Here is a 21823-nt window from a genome sequence, read left to right as displayed (position 1 = left end):
ATCCTCCCATGGCTCCCTAACCTTGGGTCAAACTGTCACCCGCTGCCCTTCAGCCTCTTGGTACACCTGACAAGCTCCTTATCCTTTAAAACCCAGTCCCAATACTCTCGGTCACTTTCTCTTTTGCTCCTAAACTGCTAATCACACTCTATTGCAATGATCTCTTTCCTTGTATGGCTCCCCCCACCTGACTGAGAGACAGTTCATTAGACAGGTTAGGAGTTAAGGTTTTGCAAGTCAGACAGAAACAGACTGAAATCTGTGCCTTGCCACTTACTAGTTGGGCAAGTTACTGGGCCTGTTTCCTTATCAATAAAAAAGGGATAAAACCCAGCTCATAAAAATTAAATAGGTAACTCCATAACTAAGTAAGAGAATGCCTATAAAGCTGAGCACTGAGCCTCATCAATGAGAACTCAGTGTCTATTAGCATTCTGACAACGTTGCCATTACAAACAGAGGCCCAATGGGAACAGAATCTAGACATTTTCTTTCCTTTTAAAAACACTAACTGATTAATTTTTAAAACAGAAGTGCAGTTCTCTCAAATTATCTTTTTCACCTCCAGCCAGAGGCAGCAACCACTGTGATCCCCAGAAGAGCCTGCACAGCCCTACCCCGTCCTTGGGCACCCCCAACCCCCCCCCCCCCACCGTGTCTCCAGAAGGAAGACGCCCGAACGCTCACATCTGGCGTTTGATGTAGTCTTTAAGCAACTCCTGGTCCACGCTGTACAGCTCGGTGCTGCTGACATTGTCAAAATAGTAGGTGATGTTGTTCATGTACTTGGGTGTGCGAGGCCCCTCCGCACCATCAAACTTTCGGTAGCCAAACTGGTAGTCAAAATGGGCTATGGGGGGAACAAGCACCATGAGGGAGAGGAGATCCCCGCCCGCCGCCCCCGCTGAACTCCCTCAGACATCCCGGAGCCCAAAGGGGCCTCACGTACTTCGAGTGCCACCCCGTCCGCGTCCCCGTCCGCGACCACGCCCCCGTCCACGGCCACGGAAGGAAGCCCGCGCCCCACCAGCCCCATCACTCTTCACACTCGATGTCTCATCCTGGTCATGCCAGGCAGGCTCCGACTTGGTCTCTGGTTGCCAGGCTGGAGTGGGGGGGGCCACGGGCACGTAGGTGACAGGCTCAGACCCTATGGGGAGAGGGGGCATCAGGTCAGGCCTGAGGGTGAGCCCCAGGCCCAGGCCCTCCATAGTGGGAGCACATACCTTTGATCTCCCCGCGGCTGGTGGGGGTGTGTCGTGGCTCTGGAGGACGAGCAGGGCGTGAGACCAGTTTCTCTCTGGGCACTTCCGGCTTCATGTCTATTTGCAACGGAACCCACTTGTGTTTGTTCCCTGGAGAACAGCGTGGGCACGAGAAAGGCTTGAAGGAGAGGCCTCTCCTGCCCATCTCTACCCCCAATCCTCTGTGCCTGGCAGGGCTTTCATTGCCCCCTGGTCACCTCGGGCAAATGCCTTTCCCTCACTGGACCTCATTTTCATCTCTAAAATAAGAAGGCGGTGGGCTTCAGTGTGACGGACACTCTTGATTGACTCCCAACACTGATTTCTCCAGAGCACACGCTCTACAGCCAGACACATGGCAGCCTGGGATCAAGACCACACCTCCAGGCTCCCCGAGATACATGCCGAGGAGAGCTGAGTGGAAGCAGTCAAGTCCAGGGTGCGTCCCTAAAAAGCAGGGAGCTATTCTCCCTTTTCCCCATCCTGCTAAGTAGAGTGAGTCACCTGGAATGAGAAGAGCCAACACACAGCAAGACAAAGGAACCAAAGAGCTGCCATTCTAGGCCTGGCCCACTTCTACCAAGCTATCAAGTGAAAGAAACAATCTTCCATATTGGTTAAGCCACTGTTCCTCTAGATACGTATGACAGCAGCCAAACCTGTATCCTAGCCATTTCAGCCAGAGCAACGGCATCTCCTGTGTTTAAGTGAAATCTAACACAAGGCAGCAATTCATCAAGAGACACGAAGAACACACTATGGGAGGGACCCCCTGTCTTCTGCACTGCTTAAGCCCCAGTGCAGAGGACAGGGCTTTCTAAATGCTGGTTACAGCAAAAGAAATGATGGACACACATAGTTGGAAGGAAGCTTGCCAGCCCAGCAGCCTACACCCATCAGACTAAGCACTTTTGGGGGGCTCCTGAAATTGCTCCAGCAGCCCTTGAGTTCTCCCATTCCCTGATTCTGCCTGCTACCTCCTCTCAAGTCCTGCTCCAAGCCACTCACCTTTCTTCTTCTGTCCCCCTCGCTGGCAGTCCTCGTCCCCATTCTTCTCCTCCCCCGATTCATCCGATTTGGTTTTCGGGCTCTCCTTACTATCGCTCCCCTCTCCTTTCTCCTGTTCCTTCATGTCCTTTTTCGGTGGTAGCTTGCGGGCAGGCTGAGACTTGTGGGCCTGCGGCTGCAGCAGGAAGCAGAGAACAGGGAGGTGACGTGCATCTGAAAGCCACTCAGGATGGGAAGGAAGGGAGCTCCCTGTTATGGAGCACGTGATGCGGGTTGGGGTGGATGTATCCTATGGCCCTGTTTTCACGCCTGACATGCCTTTACTGGGAAGAGTGGTCAAACAGGCGACAGGCAGAGGACAACCTGCCTCTCCAAGTCCCTTAAGTCTAAATGAGAGAGACAACCCCTCAACATGGGCTGTGGCCTGCAAAGGCCAGCTGTTTACTCCCTACGACAGGATCATGTCGTTTGAATCACCTATGGGATAGAGGAGACACTGGCCTCTGGTCTGTCCACATCAATCCTGTCTGTGAACAAAGCCCAGTGAGGAACCTTGCCGTCAGCCCAGAAAAAAAATGCTGGGGAGGAAATGACTGATCAAGGGTCCACCTTCTGCTGGGGCTTAGGAAAGCTATGTAAGCTTCCCCATAACCTGTGTTCTGGAGGTGGGCACTTGCCCTAATGACCATTCTGCTGCACTTACAGGCAATCCAAGTGGAGAACACAGGTTTCAGAACACGACACATGTGGCTTTCAATCCCTGCCTGGCCACCAAGGACTAGTGATTAACCTCCCCTCCCGGCCTCAGTGGCCTCATCTGTAAAACGGGAATTACCAAAGGGCCTATCTAGCAGTCATTGAGGATTAAGTGAAATGATGGATAAACAGCACTTGGCAGTCTCTGTCACACAGCAAGGGCTCAAAGGATGATTCTTAGCTATTTCAATGTTGCCCATATTTTCCAACCACTCCTTTTAAAAAAACAGAAAATTAATACCCGAGGCTCTGAAAGCTTGAGGCCAAATGTGAACATGTAGATGGAGTTCAAACCTGACCATCCCTCCCCACAGACTCACCTGCACACTCTTATGGGCTATCTCTCCAGGTGTTGGCCAGTTGATTGCATCTCCAAAGTCACCAACCTGCAAGGCACGTTCTGTGAGGGGGTTCCAGGGTAACCCTGCCTCCACCATTCAGGTCCTCATCCAAAATACAGCTCCACCAAGAGATCATAAGCCAAAACCAGTCTGTCCACGAGAATCATCCACAACAAAGACCCAGAAAAGGTGCCTCTGCTATTCAGAGAGAACCCAGAAATCCCCTGCAGCCCAGAAGCACTCACTACAACAGACAAGAGGCTACCACCTCCATCCAGGAAGCCCACCCCAACCCCTGGGTTGCCAACTCATGTTTCTTACCTTGCCACCTTTGCGCTGTTTAGGAACTGCTGCCCTCACCACCTTGGCCGGGGCAGAATGTTCTGTGGAAGCAAGAAAGGAGAGGTGGTTATACAGCGCCCATCAGAGAGGGCCCCGACCAGCTCCTCACCCTCATCACTGCCCTACACCACCAAGTAACCTGCAGGTTCCCACAGACGGAAGACGTGGCGGACCGAAGGAGGACACATGCTCAAACTCCGTTTTCTGAAGAAATCATGGAAAGTGAGATCATGGAAGAAGCAGGCAGCCAAAACCCCAGGAATTCAACACTGGTCTCTCATAGCTCTTAACCTCTTGTGTAAGGGGGACTAAGGCCTGGAGACTCCAGGTCCATAGCAGGATTTGCTCTATAGTTCAGGGCTCCTGAATCACAGCAGATCCCATAAAGGAATCTGAAAGACTCTCTTTGGCTCAAACATTCTAGAAGTCTTTGTGCGAGTAGACTTAGGAAGGCAAGACAAAACCCCTAAGTGGGCAATCAAGAAGTCCAAGACCTCTTCTAAGGCCTGTGTATCAGAGTCAGCTCTGTCCTCACTGATCTGTGGTCGCCAACGGGAAGATGTGCCTGCCTTCCAAGTTTCCAGAGGAAAAGTGAGACCATCATCCCCCACATTTGACTCAATGGTTCCACCTTTAGGAATTTATCCTAATGATACAAATTAGACACGTGTTAGACTTATGTGCAAAGATGCTGAAAGAGCTATTCATAATTTCAAAAAAAACTGAAAATAATGTCTAACAGTAGTGAACTGGCTAAATAAAAGTTGAGCAACTTCCAGAGTGTTCTTAAAATGATAATGATCTCTACTGATAAGATAAACACAGTAAACGAAAAAAATTATAATCCCATTTTTGTAAAATAAATTGTAAAGGTATACATATAAATACACACAGTAGGAACTCTGGAAAGACACATAACCAAATATTACCAGGACTTAAGTAGTATATTTACAGTGATTTAATTTTGTTTGGGATTCTCCAGTAGTTTCAACCAGGGTAGAGAGGAGCTTTCTATTTTTATTACTTTTAATTTTTATTTTTTGGCTGTACCGTGCATCACGCAGGGTCATAACTCCCTGACCAGGAATCGCACCTGCAGCCCCTGCAATAGAAGTGCAGAGTCTTAACCACTGGCCAGCCAGGAAAGTCCAGGGGCTTTTTAAAAAGGGGGGAAAAATTTTTTAAGGAAGTGGCTCTAATAAGTCTGGTCCTTTCTACACCTACACTTGTTTTTCCAAGTTGGTTCTGAAGACCAGGAGTTTCTGAACCCTTCCTTCCCAGAGACCCATAGGATAAGATACAACCTGGGCCTCTGCTCACCCATCCCTTTCTCACCACTGTTGGCCAGCCATGCCAGGACAAGAGCTGCCCCCAGTCCCTGAGCAGAGAAATTTGTCCAGCTGGTCTCAACAGGAATGTTCCACTTCTTGATCAGACGCTTGTTCCCTTAATGAGAAGAGAGTCCTTGCCTGATTCCTAACTGTGAGGCCACTGAATTCTTGGCTTCCACCCCATACTGGAGCCACTGCCTCAAGACACTTCACATGCCAAAGAAGAGCCAGAGCTCTATAACCCAACCCACAGCATCCCCCATTCCCAGTGCTGGGCAGTGGAGAACCAGAAAAATCTCTTTTGGTTCCAAGAGGGTAGAGCCTGTAGGCCCAGGGAACTCCTTACTCCACACTGATTCTCTTGCTAACTTCAGTTTGGCCCAGAGCAGCCTAATAACCACGCAGCTCCCTGACTAGGACCAGCAGAGGCAGCTGTTAGAAGATCAACTCCCTCAATTACACATGAGCTATGGCAGTAATCACTTCTCCAGGGACCCAACCTACGGACCCCCAAAACACTCCCTGCACACTACCAGGACAAGAGCAGGCCAAAAGGCCAGCACCATCAACGTCATTATCATGAAGGTGGAATGGGAAATCAGATTCAGAGGGCAAAGTGCTCTTGAAGACTACCTGAAAAGGTTTAAGGCAAAGTTTTGTCCGGTCATTGTCTTATTTCCTCTAATAAAAACTCTTTCAAAACTGGGAAGAATCAGATCCTGTAATTACCCTGCCTAACATCTTGTTCAAGATCACAAATGGTAAAGTACTGCTAAAAGTTCAGGCTCTCCTTAATGGGAGTGCCCTGCTACCACTAAAGACCCCACTGATTCCCTACTCCCCCACCAATCCCAAGCTGACCAGGGGAATGTGACTTTCCTGGGCACACCCAGGAAAACCAATCAGCCAGCCCTTTGTAAAGTTTGTGGAAAAGGCCCCATCCCTAGTTAGCCTCCCTCTCTCCCAACGACAATCAGTACCCTGTTCTTGCTCTGCTCTCAGGTAGGGCCTCGGGCTGCCCCTGCTCTAAGGAAGAATAAAATTCCCCAGAGAGACAGAGAAGTACTTTAGGGAGAACCACTGCTACCTTTAAGCAAAATCCCTATCTCTGTTAAAATCCCGCAGGGCCTAGGGAAACCCAGGAAAGCTCGGATGAGCTATTGTCAGGCCCTGGGGGCAGGCTGGAAAAAAAGACTAGGCTTTCTGGCCTCAATTACACATCCTTTTCTGGGTCCCCTCCCAACTATCCACCTTCACCAGCCGCATGTGTACAGACGTGGGCACACACAGTACAGCCCCACAATATACAGGGCCTAGCATCTAAAATGCCTCCCAATGGAAACCAATCTTTTGTGCAAGAGGCCAGTCCTTATGTCCAGCACCACTGCCAGCCATCACTGACCCAAGCCCAGCTCGGGACACACTACACTCACCATCTCGCACGTGCCCAAGAAAACAGCTGTAGGACATGAGAGCAGCAAAAAAGGCCCGTGGTTCTGACTTCTTCCGTTCAGATAGGCAACTGAGGCTCCCGAAGGGTAGCGAGGGGCTTCCCTAGGGAAGAGCCGGGATAGGCACTCGCAGCCTCAGCTCCCTCTGTCCAGTGCGCCTTCCAGCTCACCAGGGATCCCACGTGCCCACTGGTGGGAAATGGGTCAAAAAGCCTTCCCGGTGCAATCTCAGAGCACCGTCCTGCCATCTCCTGGTGAAGAGTCACTGATGTCAGGAGAGGTTCCCAGGCAGAGGGTGTGGTGAGGTGGGCTGAGGCAAGCCAAGCATTCAGGGGGAGGAGGATGGCAGGCAGCGGCTCTGTGAGTGTCTCCCTACTCCAGCAAGGCAAGCAGGGGTTAGGCGGGATGCGGAAGAGGCGAAAATGGAGTCTGCTAGGTACTGAATGTGATTCCGGGGGTGGGGGGGGTGTGGTGTCAAGGGACTTTCTATAAACACACACTCATTCGTGTATTAAATGGAAGCACACAAAATCTCTCTGTGCAGTCGAGGCGGGGTAGGGGAGGGAACAGGGAGACCAGGAGATTTTTTGTGAAGCTTTATCTGATCAGCAAACTCACTATTTTCACTTAAGACTGTGAGTGGTGAAGAGAAGGGGAGCTAAACCAATACCCTCCTCTCTCAGAGCCTGGCTCTTTTTCCACACACTGAGCCACAGCCCCCCCAAGAGAGGGGCTGGCTCCAGGGCAGGTCTCCCCAGGAGAGAGGAAAGAAGGAAGGGGAGGATTTGCCTCAGTTCCCAGCTGTGGTATAAATCCCTGCCACATCAGAGGAAGGAAGAGCAGAGGGAAGGCCTGAAGTTCCTTTCAGCTGAAGAAATTCAGCCACTCCACCTTTTTCTCAGCACAGAAGAGGAAGAGAGCCTGGCCTCAAGGAGTCTCTGTCAGCCTACAAACAGGCTAAGCCCAAACACACCTGGTATAAACCCAAGTAAAAACACAAAGCATGGGTGACCCCTGAACAACACAAGAGTTAGGAGCACACAGCCCCAACAAGGTCAAAAATCCAACTGGACATCACGCAGTACTGCTTTTACATTGAGAATAACCACATATTAATGGACCCACACAGTTCAAACTCGTATTGTTCAAAGGTCAAGGCCATTTTTTTTAAAAATTACTTTTCATTTATTTTTGGATGCACTGGATCTTCACTGCTGTGTGTGGCGAGCAGGGACTACACTCCAGTTATGCTGAAGCAGCTTCTCGTGTTGCAGAGTACAGGCTCTAGGGTGTGTGCGCTTCAGGAGTTGTGGCTCTCGGGCCCTAGAACATGGACTCAATAGTTCTGGCTCACAGGCTCTGTTGCTCTGTGGGAACCTCCTGGATCAGGGATCAAACCCATGCCCCCTGCATTTGGCAGGTGGATTCTTACCCACTGCGCAACCAGGGAGGTCCCAACTGTATTTTCTACACTGCTATGTTTCAGAAAGATCCTAAAGCTGCTGACCCTTTTGTGGGGGGCGGGGTGGGGGGAGCTACCTAGAAGGGCCAGATGTAAGGTCTTAAGGAGCAAGGACTTGGTGAACTAGCAAGAAACCAGGGAAGGATTTTGGGGGGGAAGGTATGCAGATATGAGTCAAACTCATCAGGTTATAGAAAAAAGAACTGATAAGAGGGGGACTTCCCTGGGGTCCAGTGCCTAAAACTGTAAACTCTTGATCCTGGGTTCGATCCCTGGAAACTAGATTCCTACTCTTCAAAGAAGACTGAAGACTCTGAGTGCCACAACTAAGATCCCATACAGCTAAATAAATAAAGACTGGTAACAGGAAGGGAGCTGGAAATGAAACTGAGGGATGAGTGTAGGTGAAAAGTGAGATGGGGCTGGGCTAGATGGGAGAAGGCTTGAAGGATGGGGCTGGCCAGAAGGAACTACTAGATTTCATGCCTTAGTGCCAAGAGAATAGGGGAAGGCCAAACATTTATTTTGGGGCTGGCATCATCCCCTGGAGATTAGCGAAGTATCTAAAAAGGCTGAATTTACCCTGAGTGCAAAGAACTTCTGCCTTGGAGAACAAGGTCATTTGTTAGGGGCTGCATTAGTGGCATTCGTACCCACCTGCTGACCTCTTCCTATGGCCATTAGGTCAACATTTTGAAGAGACAACCAGATCCCAGGAGAATACCCTGGCTCTGTACTCTCACTGTAATGTGTTAGCTGCCTGGTTACTTATCTATTCTCAACCCCACCCCACCCTCCTTGACAGCAGGTACCAGGCTGCTTTCATAGCAGTGATTCTGGCATCTAGCTCAGGACCTGGCAATACAGCTGAGCTTTGCTGTTCCAAGTGCTAGTTTCTGAGTCAATGGCCTCAATCCTCAGCCTTTAGCTGGAGCCTTCCCCCAGGCAGAGAAACAAGTGTCACAGGCACTGCTGGGTCCCGGCAGAACCTAGTCTAGACTCCAATACTCATCAATTGTATAATCTTGGAGACACTCCCTACCACCCACCCTCCCTGGGCCTCCCTCACCTTCCTCAACTGAACACAGGATATTCCTATCTAGACGGAGAGGGAAGAGAAGGTAATATTGCAACCAATGAGACTTCTCATCAGAGCAGAAGAGATGCTAGCACCAAGCTGTGGTCATAATGTTAACAGTGAGCACTTATGAGATGCCATGCACTGCTCTAACACTGAGTTAGTTCCTCTAACTGGTCTCATTTTACAAATGAGGAAACAAAGGAACACGGTGGAAAGGTTACTTACCAAGATCACAGCCTGCAAGCAACAGAACAGGACTTGAAGTCAAGCAATCTGACTCTAAATCCTGTGCTTTCAACCACTAGCAGGAGGGTCCAATTTACCTCCTTCTTGTGGTCAATAGGATAGGCCCTCAAATCGCCCTACACACTGGAGAAAACCAAGGCCCACTACAGGGAAATCTAAGGTCATGGAGCAAGGCAAGCGACATTCCTAGGATTGAGCACTGGCAACTTGACAGCCCCGTTCTTCTCCACCCAGAGAGAAGCAAGGGAAACTGCCCCCAAACACATTTATCTGGCACCCCCACAGTCCTGTGAGAAAAGAGGCATTGCCTCTAGGCCCACCCTCCAGTTCCCCCATTCCTACCTCTGCCCCAACTAGGGTGGGGGGCAGCTGACATGGATTCTGCCTCCACCACTGCCTGAGCTGGAGCCCAGGACCCTCACTGCGGAAGGCAGAGAAACCACTAAGGGAGGGTGCAATGCCAACAGGACCCACCTGTGCCCGACCCTCCCAGGCCAGCCTGGGGGCGGAATCAAAAAAGTCTGTGTATTCTCAGCTGTTACCCAGCCTGAGAGTGCGGTGGGGTCATAGAGGAGGAGTTTGGGGACGACCCACTTTTCATCCCATCCCCACTGATCCCAACACGAACCCCACCCCTGGCACGAACACTCATCTAAAGAGTAAAAAAAAAAGCTTTGTTAACCATCCTCACCTTGTTCACTGATTCCTACTGTTGCCACCACTTTTCAGACAGCTCTCTCTGACCAGCTTTCCCACCCTGATTTCCCCCAGACGTGAAGAGGAAACACAGGAGGGGGCTGAAAGGTGCCCTTATGGAAAGGAGTGAGAGGAGAGAGGAAACCTTCAGAAGTCCAGCTCATGGGGCTCCGCTCAAAGCAAGCTCCTCAAGAGTCTGCGCCCCTTGGGCCTGGGAGGAGGAGCGCAGGTGGCAGGCTCTGGTCACATGACGCTGCCTGGTCCGGCCCAGCCCCAGTCAACTATCTTTAGCTGGCGGTGACCCTTTAGCCTGCGGTGACTCTCTCTGCCCAAGTAAGCCGCCCTGGGGTGGTCACGCCCACTACCAGTACCAGTCCCTGAAGTCCTGCCCCAAAGCTAATTAATAATCATCACAGCTGAAATATACCAGCAGTCAGTGAAGCCTCTGGCCTTCAAGTGCCAGCTCCCTGGACCCAGCCTTTCTGAAGAGCACATTTGATTCTAGTTAGAACAGTAATCCTAATAACCACCTTTTACTAAGTGCTGACTAGGCGCCAAAAACTGCTCTAAGTTGTTTTGTGCTATTTCATGTAACTGCCTCAAAATGACATTCTGGTTACTTGGAAAATGAAACTGAGGGAAAAGACTTGCCCAGAGTCAGAGTATATATACTGTGTGACATTATTCACAAATTTCAGCGTAAATTCTTCTCAAGGCCTTTCTTAATCGCCCAACTGGCAACTCTGGATCAAGTTCTAATTCAGTCTATCATGTGGGGTCTTTAGAGCACTCATTAGCCCCTGAAATGTTTGCATTTGTGTGCATCTCAACTGCACCAGACTAATCAATTACTAAGTCCATACACTATCCACACAAATTGCTCACACACAGTGGCTCATTTACTTTTCACAATCACTCTAGGAAACAGGTAAGGTGATGATGACTCCCAGTTTATAGATGAGGAAACTGAGGCTCAGAGAGGCCACCTGCCTTAGGTAGACTAAAACCCAAGTAGAGTTTGACTCCACCTTGGGCTTCACCAGCCAGCAACATGCCCTATATAGGCAATGACTGGGATTTCCACAAGGGTAGGGGTCCTTCTGCATTGCTCACTGGCCCCTGGAACCCAGGACTGCAGCCTGTTCATGGCTGGCCCATAGTAAGTATTTGCTGAATGAAGAATTTTACATTGCTATGGGTGCTTCTCAAAGAACTTCCAGAGCATTCTTTTCTGGGTAAAGAGGTTAATTACCCCTTTGCATTATGTCTGAACAGCACAGCTGTGCAGTCTGGCAGCTGCAACCCTTTTGGAGTCTAGACCTATGCCCTGCTCTCCTTCAAGTTGGAAGCAGTGTGCTTCAACCCAAACACCAGACATCAGCTGTGGAAAACAGAACAGAGAGTGTGTACGGCAAACAAAACAGCCCTGGAACTACCCAGAGGTCCCAGACTTCAGACATAAGCCTCCAGGCCCCGGGCTACATCATAAATCACATGGCTGGCTGGCTGGCATGGCAAACTGTGAAGTACAGACACCAGCTCAGAGGGCAGCACCCACTCAAGGGCAGTCGCCACACCACACAGGAATACAAGCTTATGTTGCCAGAGCATCTGAGTTTTCAAGAAATACAGAAAAATAAACTTGGTGTGGAACAGTAATTTTCTGCTTTCTAAATACTGTTAATGAATTCACATTAAAAAACAAAACTTCTTCAAGCTACACCCAGCCTGTGGGCTCCTGCATTGCTCTCCTAAGCCCTGAGGGGCAGGCCCATCACCCAGCAGCCAGGCCCTGGATTTCAGAGCCAATCCCCAGGCAGGCTACAACACTCTGCTGCCCCACTGACACCATCATCCTCACGCATGAGGCAGCTGACATCAAAGCTCCTTTTTCCTCATGCCTGTGGTCACCTACCACTGAGGTAACACAAACTCATTTTAACTGTCCTAAGTCTAAGGCATTCTTTGCTGCAAGAGGCTTCTGAATCTCCAAGAAACTACTCTGGATTATCCCTGTTACTAGAGAGAGAGGCTGGAAGGGACTTGAGAACTCATGCCACTGTTCGGACAGGAAAACTGAGGCCTGGAAGGGACCGGGCTGTGCCCAGTGCCCAGCAACTTGTTGTGATGCTGGCACTGAACAAGTTTCTGCCTTGTGATTCAGGGTTTTCCCCACAGGTCAGGAAGCCACTCGGCACCACAACTACACGAATTCACAGACTGGGGGCAGGGCCTCAGGGACCCGAGCACTCCAGGTACTGCTCCCCACAGCCACTGATGATGCCTGTAACAGAGACCCAGAAGGCCCCGTTTTCAAGAAGAGCTTCTCACATGGAATTGGACTACATGACAGAAAAGGAGGGGTGCTCTGGCTGAAGTGGATCTGGGAGTGCAGGGCCCCACTTTCACCAGCGACCTGACTTCTCCAGGGAAGGCTCTTGGCCCCTCTGGAAGATGTGCGGCAGGCGAGCCCCAGAGGGCCTGACCAGCCATCTATCTAGTGAGGCAGGCTGGGCATCCTCACTGACCCTGTTTCCTGCTCTCTGAAAAGCTCGGATCCTAACAGCTCCAGCCCTGCAGGTTGGGGACACTTGGCAATGGGAAAACTTCAGCAGAAATAGTAGAGACTTGCCAATAATTCCCCTAACCCAATTTAGCCAGACTGGCCTTGCTCCCCACTAAAGCAGTTGATCTGTCTCTGCTGCTGAGTCTGGGCCAGCCTTGGAGGCCTTTTCATACATAAGAAACCCCAACTGGGACACTGCGGATACTGAGGCAGGCTGCCCTACCAGCAGAATCCACATCCTGGCTCAATGGTGACCTAGTCCACTCCCTCCCCTCTTCAGCAAACATAGAGGAGACGTGACCCCTACATTACCCGTCTACCCCACCAAGTAGGCCCCTGGGCTAAGAGGCAGGACAGACCAGCTATCCCGGACTTGGGAGTCCACCTAAGAATGCTCTAACCACCAGGTGCCATCAAAATAAGGAACTCATAAAGCCAAGGGAGATGGTCTTATCTGATCAATTTCTCATGCAGCTTGTAACTCGATAGGCATTAACAGGGCCACAGAGGAATGAAAGCCAAGCAAGCAGGTTCATCAGGAAGCAGAAAAGCACCTTGCATGGAAGATCCTAGAGTAAGACTTAACCTCTCACTTTCTGAAACTATGAAAGGGGTTCATGGTGCCTGCCAGCTCACACGATTGTTTAACAGCTTAAATTAAGGGCAGAAAACAGAAAACTACCATAAATGCATCTTTAAATGCACTTTTTAAATTATCGACAGTGAGTGAAGTGTTCAGGGCATGGGGCTAGTGGTCGGAAGACTGATACCAGTCCTGGCACCAGCACTACAGCCCTTGTTCTTGGGGCCTGGAAGAACTCCCCTCTAGGTGGCTTCAGTTTCTCTACTAAAGTCTATGCTTGGGGTGTGAAGATCCAGTCATCTGCACTAACATCCTTTAATTCTATCCTCATACTCACTGATCACCCTGACCACGACCTTGTATGAAGCCAGTTTCCCAAGGGTACAATCTACCTCTGACACCACTGCTGCAAATGACTTGGGCCCTAAGATTTCAGGATGCAAAAAAATTATCCCCTGAGGAGCATGTCAAAATACAGAATCCTGGGTCCCACCCTCCAGAGATTCTTGCTCTGGAACAGTGGAACCAGGAATCTGCTTAATAATTCTAAGGTAGATTTTCTCTGGACATACCTGAAGTTATAGAAATGAGTTTCACCTGCTAATTCTGACAGGGCTTACTTAGAACCACAACACTGCATTTAGTATTTTTAAAAAAATTTTATGCAGCATAGTTGATTTACAATACTGTGTTAAAGTTTCACATATACAGCAAAGTGATTCAGTTATATATATATTTTTTCAGATTATTTTCCATTATAGATTATTACAAGATACCAAACATAATTCCCTATGCTATACAATACAGTAATCCTTATTTGCTTACCTATTTTATATATGCTAAGTCACTTCAGTCATATCCGACTCTTTGTGACCCCATGGACTGTAGCCCACCAGGCTTCTCTGTCCATGGGATTCTCCACGTAAGAATACTGTGGTGGGTTTGCTATTCCCTTCTCCAGGGGAGCTTCCTGACCCAGGACCCAGGGATCAAACCTGGATCTCCTGCATTGCAGGCAGATTCTTAACCGCCATTTGAGCCACCTTGGGAATCACATTTTATGGACAGTAGTGTGTTAATCTTATACTCCTACTTTCTCTTTCTCCTTCTCCCAAGTTTGCTTTCGGTATCTGTGAGGCTGTTTCTGTTTTGTAAGTATATTCATCTGTATTTATTTAGATTCTACAAAAGTGATACAATACTAGTCTCTTTCTGTCTTACTTTAGTATGATAATCTCTAGGTCCACCTATGCTGCTGCAAAAGGCAGTATTTCATTTTTTACAGTTGATTAATCTTTCATTGTATATAGGTACCATCTTTATCCATTCATCTGTCAACGGACAATTCAGGTTGCTTCCATGTCTTAGCTATTATAAATAGTGCTGCTATGAACATGGCGGGGGGTGGGGTGGGGTGGTGGTTATATGTATCTTTTTGAATTATAGTTTTGTCCAGCTATGTGCCCTAGAGTAGGATAATTGTATTATAGGGTAGCTCTATTTTTAGTTTTTTAAGAACCTTCATATTGTTTTCCTGTGGTGGCAGTACCAGTTTACATTCCCACCAACAGTGTAGGAGGGTTTCCCTTTCCTCCATACCCTCTCCAGCATTTATTATTTGTAGACTTTTTGAAGATGGCCATTCTAACTAGTGTGACGTGATACCTCACTGTAGTTTTGATTTGCATTTCTCTAATAATTAGTGATGCTGAGCATCTCTTCATGTGCCAATTGACCATCTGTATGTCTTCTCTAACAAATGCCTACTCAGGTCTTGTGCCCACTTTTCTGACTGGGTTGTTTCTTTTTTGGTATTAAGCTGTATGAGCTATCTGAATATTCTGGCAATTAACCCCTTGCAAGTTGCACTGCTTGCAAATGTTTTCTCCCATTCCACAGGTTGTCTTGTTTATGATTTCCTCTTGTGCAAAAGCTCTTAAGTTTGATTAGGCCCCATTTGTTTATTTTTGCTTTCGAGGCCTGGGAGATTTTTTAGTATTAGTATTTTAGAACTGACTGGGCTTCCCTGGTGGCTCAGTTGGTAAAGAATCTGCCTGCAATGCAGGAGACCCAGGTTCGATCCCTGGGTCGCAAAGACCCCCTGGAGAAGGAAATGGCAACCTATTCTAGTATTCTTGCCTGGAAAATCCCATGGACAGAGAAACTTGGCAGGATGCAGTCCATAGGGTCACAAAGAGTCAAATACGAATGAGTAAACCACACCACTTTAGAATCAGGGTGTGCTTCTTAAGAAACGGTAGTGGGTACACGGGTTCTTGTTCAAAGTTTTTCTTTTTGTATTGTATTAAATATTGAATAATGTCCTGAAAAGAAAAATACATTGCAGAACTATTCTGGTGGAAATGAAACTGAAGTCTCCTTCTTCCCACTTGACCTCCCACTCTTCTGGAGTCCCTGAGCAGAAGGCTGTATACAAACCCCTCACCCTCGTGACTGTGCAAACAGGAATCCTGAGCTAGCAGGACTGTAACACCACTTCCGTAAGCTAAGAACACCTGAGAATGTGAGGGACCTGGGTTAAATGCAGATTCCTGACTTCCCCCAAGCTCCAAGAAGCAGTTTGCAGAGAGAGGCAAAGCATGGGCATCTGCATTTTTAACAAGTTTCCTGTGCAATGCCAATTAGTATTTGAGAACTGAGCCGTCAATGAGTGAGACTGAAGGGACCTCTGGTCTCCAAGTGCCAATCCAGGGTCTCACACGTATGGACTGGAAGTGCAGACAGGAATTAACCAGCTCAGAGGAGCAGGAGGGAGCGAGTTTTAACTACACAGAGCAGTCAAAGGAGGGATGCACTAAGGAGTTCGTCCACTCTTCACCACCATCCAACTTCTAGCATCAGGAACCAAGGCCTGTCAGACCAAGAAGCCACAAGTGAGCCACGTGTCTTGACAGGCTTGAGTCCACAAGTCAGTCTGGGCTGAGCTCAAGGTTCAGTTTCACAATGAGCCCCCCATCTATGGCTGTGCTACAAGGAGAATGAAGGCTCTGAAGCGACCTGTCTGCCTCTTTCTTACAGCTTCCACTCTCCCTCTAAACCTTGCTGTTTGCTCACCCAGTGCCCTGAGGTTTGGATCCATTAAATAATAATGGCTACCATTTACTAAGCATTTACCTCAGGCCTCCTGCTGTAGGCCTTTTGTGAATTTTCTAATCCTCCCAAGGGTGAAGCTGTTCCAGTTTTATTGGAGGCTAGTGGCTAGCCAAAGGTCACACAGTGAAAAGGGAGCTGACACCACGATCTGAAATTGAAAGCCCAGGCTACCCTCGGTCTCTCAGTACTGCCAGAGACAGATGCTTGGTTGAGATCCCAAAGGGCTCCAGCTCAAGCAGACCCTACAAGGGACTGAAGCCATCAGCACCAGAATCCACTTCTCTGAACCTATTGGCTCACCTGCCAGGCAAGGATAATGCCATTTAGCATCGGGGCCAAGGGCAAAGCCAGGAATCAGTGCACTCTTTATTGCAAAGGCAACGCTCTAGGGCGGCCTGTATCCCAAAGGCCTGGGCTCTGGCTACACCAAGCCCAGAAGAATTCTGCCTCCTCCAGCAGATGAGAAAGGGGAGGATGGAGGAAACTGCAAAGATCCCACAGGACAAAAGACAGACTACAGAGAAAAAGGGAAGTAGAAAAGCAGAGGTTTTATGTAGGTGCTGCTTCAGGGCACAGGGGAGAGCTTAAGAGAGCATAAGCTACCCATTCAGGTAAATTACCCTTTCTGTTTCCTTGGTGACTCATCGGTTCATAAGGTCTCCCTCATCCATCACTGCATCGAAGTCTCACAGTATCAGTTTGAGGTAGGAAGGGTGGACATGCTTCTCCCCAGATGACACAATAAGACAGAACTAAGACTCAGTGAGCTTCCTGGTTTGTTCCAAGAACATCAACTTGTTTTTAAAGATATCAGCCCTGGGCTCCTGCCACTCTATCATGTAATGTGACCACTGACATGAGGGGTTTTGTGTGCCAGGCACTAGAGAAATAACAGTAAACAAGACAGTCCCTATCCTCTGAGGGCTGTTTATATAGAGCCTTAATCTGAACTCTACCTGCAACTGGTTGATCTCAACTGCTTGGGATGCTGTACTGAGGAACCTCAGTAAACAGACTCAGGAAAAGCTTGTGATCCATTAGCAATGTCTGTTGTGAGCAGGAGAAGGGACGGCAGTCACAAACGTATTTATAATTCCAGTTTGGTAACCACTGAAAAATGCTCTTCATCTCAACAACCATTCAGCCCATACCACGTATTGTGGATACAGAAGTGGGTAAGACTGCCAAGGATCCAGCCCAAGAAACCGATGACCGACATGAGAGCTGACATGGGTGGTGGTGGATTCAATGCACTTTCCCTCCAGGGACCACTCTGTCCTCATCCCAGGTAAGACCTGGACCACTCTGTCCTCATCCCAGGTAAGACCTACAACCCTTAGATCTGACCTCTTTCAGAGATTAAGGCAAGGCCCAGGAAAAACAAACTGCAGAAACACAAGTGAGAATTACAGAATGGATATCTCTGGGGAAAGCTCACTGGGCTGCTCCATCCCCAAGGTCAGCCCAGATCCCCTCCTCCATTTCACCAGCAGCAGCGGGGCAGTGCAATGGTTAAGAATGACCCTGGGCTCCAGAGTTCCAGCTCTGCCACTCCCATCTCAGTGACTCTGGACTTCTATAAATGGGAAGTTTCTAACCTACTGGGATTCTGAGGATTAAATGAGCTGCTATTTTTTAAGTACTTGGGGAAGCATGTAAGTCTTCGTTATGTGTTAGTTATTATTTGGAAGTTTAGGTATCTCTGGTAAGACTACTGACAAATTTTTCTACTCCATCTCACTCACTGGTGAGCCTCTTAGGTACTTAATCCTGGATGTTTCTTAGTGCTCCTCATCCCTCCAAGAACCACGTTTCAAGCTCTGTCTTGAAGAGTAAGGCAGGGCTGTGGGGGGCTGGGGGCTGTTTCTAGGAAATTGAGAGCATTCTAAGCAATACCTCCTCCATTTGGGCAGGTTTTCCCTGGCCTTCTCAGGGCTCAGGGTGTATCAACAGCTGGCCCAGTGTCAGGAAGAAAGCTGAAGGCCTGTGTCTGGAGGACCGACTCACAGAATCCGCACTAGGTCACCAGGGGGTTCGTGCCTCCAGGTCGAGTCCTCTTCTAACCTCCGCTCCTACACCACCAACCACTTGCAGGGCCTCGCATGTCTCTATCCTTGAAGAAACAAGGCAGAAGACAACAGAACTAGCACAGGCATCCTGATTCCTCTGGAGCCACCCAGGAGACACTGGTTAACAGATGACCTCAGCTTTCTGCAAAATGAGAAGTCATCAGATGGCTTCCAAAGCCAAACTGCACTCTGACCTTCCTCAAGTTTAGGATCTCCCAAGAGCTGCCACCTCAGAGAGGCAAAAGCAGTGATGAAACAAGTCAGGGACTGGGAAAGGGAAGACCTGGAATGGCAGAGAACATCCCAGAGCAGCTGGAAGCCCAGCTGCAGCCAACCGGGAACTTCAGCAGCCTCTCCACTCCCAACCAGGAGTCTAGCATTTCCAGACTGCCCTCACACTCCTTTCTCCTGCTCAGCAGACAAACTGCTAAGTCCAGGGCAACTCGATAAAGTCAAGTATCCTTCCACAAATGGTTATGGAGCTGTAATACTATCAAGCCCTTAAGTATGACTGTCACTGTGCTAAATGTCTCCTTTGCAATATCTTACTTAATAATAGACTGATGCTTATCTTTTTTCACTCTCCTGGATTTTTTCCTTATTTGTTGTACTTTAAAGGGGTGGGAGGACTAGCTCTGCCAGTTTTTAATTCTGACCCTGGGCAATTCCCTTCATCTCCAAGACCCTATAGAGAAGGAATTTCTCCATAAAAGGGAGCCAATTACCACCCACCTCAAGGGCACTGTGAGATAAGAATAAAGAAGTGTTTCGTAAAGTTTTAAGGTCTAACCAAAGGCAGTACCAACTGTTCCAACCAAGGACTTGATGAATAAGACTACACCCCAGGAGTAATCAAGGATGGTGGCTTAGAATCCTCAGCTCTGGCAGTCCACCTTGGACAGTGTCCCACCTCAGCTCCTCAGAGCTCCAAGAGGGGTACAAACCTGCCAACTCCTGGTACCTGAAGCAGACCCCTCCCAGCCTTCGGAGGCCTGGCTCAGGTCTGCTGGGTGCTACAGTAATGGGATAGGAAGACTGGATATCCTGAATCCACCTGGCCTTCAAAACCCCAATCATCAGAAATCTGACCACCTTTATCTGAAACCCAACTCACGGGCTACTGCTCGTCCCAGTCCTCCTACAAAAATGCAAGGGGTGCACAGAAGCAGGCTAGTGATATGCCTAGAATGCAGCCCCATTCAGGCTGAAAATCTGAGGCAAAGATTTGGGTGTGGAGGCAGAAGGGAAAAAAAAAATAAAACCAGGCTCCTACAAACCTCAGACCTGCTAAGAAATGAGGTTCTTGCCACAAAAGTGGTCTCGTGTGAAACTGGCCCTGCACTAGGGCAACAGCACTGTTCTACAGACTAATCAATTATTTAGAGATTTCTAAGTCCTGACCTCACCCAGGCCAATCCATGCATGTTCCCTTCTGCACTCACTCTGGCCCTGCTGGTTTTTGTCCCATTGCTGGTCAGCCTCTACTGGGGATGTGCTGTGGGCTTTGGGGACATCCCAGGACAAGCCCAAGTGCAGGGCTCTGCCCACCTCTTACTGGTTTCCTTTGTGCTTTGGCTAGTTGCAAACCCAAGCAAGTAAGCTGTTGGAAGTCAGCTGAGTGTGATGGAAAGAGCACTGAACTGGGCATTGGAGTGTTGGGTTTTAAACACCACATCCTGTACAACAGCCCTGGTCACCCAACAGCATCCCCAGTGTGGGCCTGCTTCCCTCAGCAAAGAGTGGTGTGCGTGCGCTCACCCACAGGGTGCAGATCAACTCCAGGTGCCCGCAGGGGCAGTGGAGAGACGTGGCTCCCGCAGAGAGCCAGAGCGTGTGTGTCTGCACTGGCAGGAATGAAGTGTGGCCAGCTCCTTAACCTTTCTCACCAGAGAGACGCGACCCTCCTCACCAAGGTGGCTTGGAGGGTCCTAAGTGCCTTTGAAAGTCTCTTTCTAAGTCGAGGGGAAATTTTGGCTCACAAAACATTATAGCCCTATTTTTTAAAAAGGTGTGAGCATGTAATATATACAAAACATACATGTGTGTGACTCAAGAAGAAAAAATCTAGAAATATACTGTCAAATACAGTAGTCACTAGCTACATGTAGACACCGAACACATGTAATGTAGCCAGTCCGAACTGAGAAGTAAGCACTTTAAGTATAAAAGATATACCAGATTTCAAAGACAGTATAAAGAATAATTTTTATACTGATTACATGCTGAAATGAAAATATTGTGAGTATCTTGGCTGGGTTATATAAGTTCGTTTTACCTATCTTTCTTTTTAAAAATATGTTTACTAGAAAGTTTTAAATTATATATATGGCTTGCACTGTATTTCTATTAGGCAGGAATTGATCTAAAAAGGTATAGTTTAGTAGTATTTATGGCGGTTGGTGGAACAGATTATGAAGGGATTTATTTTCGCTGAAACACATTTGGACATCTTCCTACAATGAACTGGTGCTGCTTGAATAAGCTGAAAAGATTTCCCCTTCAAAAGAAGTTAAAAGACCCAACACATAATAGTATATTTCCCATCCCTTTAGATAACCCAGAGCCTGAGAGCTTCCCAGTGCCAGCAGAGAGCAGTCCCCAACCCTCCCACTGGCTGGGAGGCCATGCCCAAGAAACCACAAGGTCAGCAGGGCTCTTTCCAGCAGGCTGCACGTGGCCTGACAGAGCTGAAGAGGAACATCTCTTCCCCTCTGAGGAACGAGGGGCCAGGGTCCCCAGCAGAATCAGAAGTTCCAGGGCCTGGCTCATATCCACTGAAGGCGGCCAGGACGGGCAAAGCTGGGACCTCCAGGCTGGGCCACCAGGGCCCGCAGAGATTCCTGCTGTCTGAAGATCTGTGTGGGTCCTCTCTCTCCCAGAAAGTTTTTTTCATGTGAAGTATGTATACTTCTGTGGTCCAGGAGAATGCAAACCCAGATGGTAAGTAAGGCAGAAGTCTGGATTCAGTCTGCCACTGGGCTGGAATCCCAGCTACTAACAAACTATGCAACCTTGAGCAAATTACTGAACCTCTCTGAACTGTGGCTTTCTGGTCTGTAAAACAGGATCAGGACTGCAGGAAGATCCCACAGGGATGTGAATATTAACCAAGATAATGAAGAAGATGTGTGTGACGTCTTAGAATTTTGTTCATCACAGAGAAGTGGAAGCTCTGGATAATCTGGCCTGGTTCCCTGGGGCATGTGCCTTTGACAAGGCAAGCTACCCCTGAGGTAGGTTTGAGGACCCCCGGCTAAGCCCAAGGGCAAGATAAAGACACATCAGCAAAGGATGGGCTATGCATTCAAGAGCACGGGATCCAATCCCTCCATACAAATTGTGAGAGTCGAATGTCCAGGCAGGAGAAATGTGAGAGCCAGGCTGAAATCAGAACAGGGACCTCCAGACTTTCAGCTCCGGCAGTTCGCTCGACCCCATCCTAAAGTTCTTACCTGAAATAAAAAAGCCACTATAGCTTCCGACAAGTCAGGAACAGAAAACTGTGACACAGACAGTCCACATCGGGCTCATGC

At 48.7% G+C, this 21823-nt stretch overlaps 1 protein-coding gene across 3 annotated transcripts in view; it reads right to left on the bottom strand.

The window, feature by feature from the left end:
• The window catches only part of LARP1 (La ribonucleoprotein 1, translational regulator), a 58266-nt gene that overhangs the window by 18818 nt on the left and 17625 nt on the right, over positions 1–21823 (bottom strand). Inside the window, exons 2-7 of one of the 3 annotated variants that reach the window (XM_070465684.1) lie at positions 3671–3732; positions 3329–3394; positions 2253–2427; positions 1227–1355; positions 950–1150; positions 688–850 (exon numbers count right to left, since the gene is read on the bottom strand). In XM_070465684.1, coding sequence (XP_070321785.1) covers positions 688–850; positions 950–1150; positions 1227–1355; positions 2253–2427; positions 3329–3394; positions 3671–3732 — 796 coding nt within the window. The remainder of the gene's footprint in view (positions 1–687; positions 851–949; positions 1151–1226; positions 1356–2252; positions 2428–3328; positions 3395–3670; positions 3733–21823) is intronic. The other 2 variants (XM_070465685.1, XM_070465686.1) reach the window with 2 other exon arrangements.

This window comes from Odocoileus virginianus, chromosome 3 (genome assembly GCF_023699985.2).
Source record: "Odocoileus virginianus isolate 20LAN1187 ecotype Illinois chromosome 3, Ovbor_1.2, whole genome shotgun sequence".
Taxonomy (NCBI): domain Eukaryota; kingdom Metazoa; phylum Chordata; class Mammalia; order Artiodactyla; family Cervidae; genus Odocoileus; species Odocoileus virginianus.
Note: the sequence above shows the minus strand (reverse complement) of the source record. Positions and strands in the feature narration are given on the sequence as shown.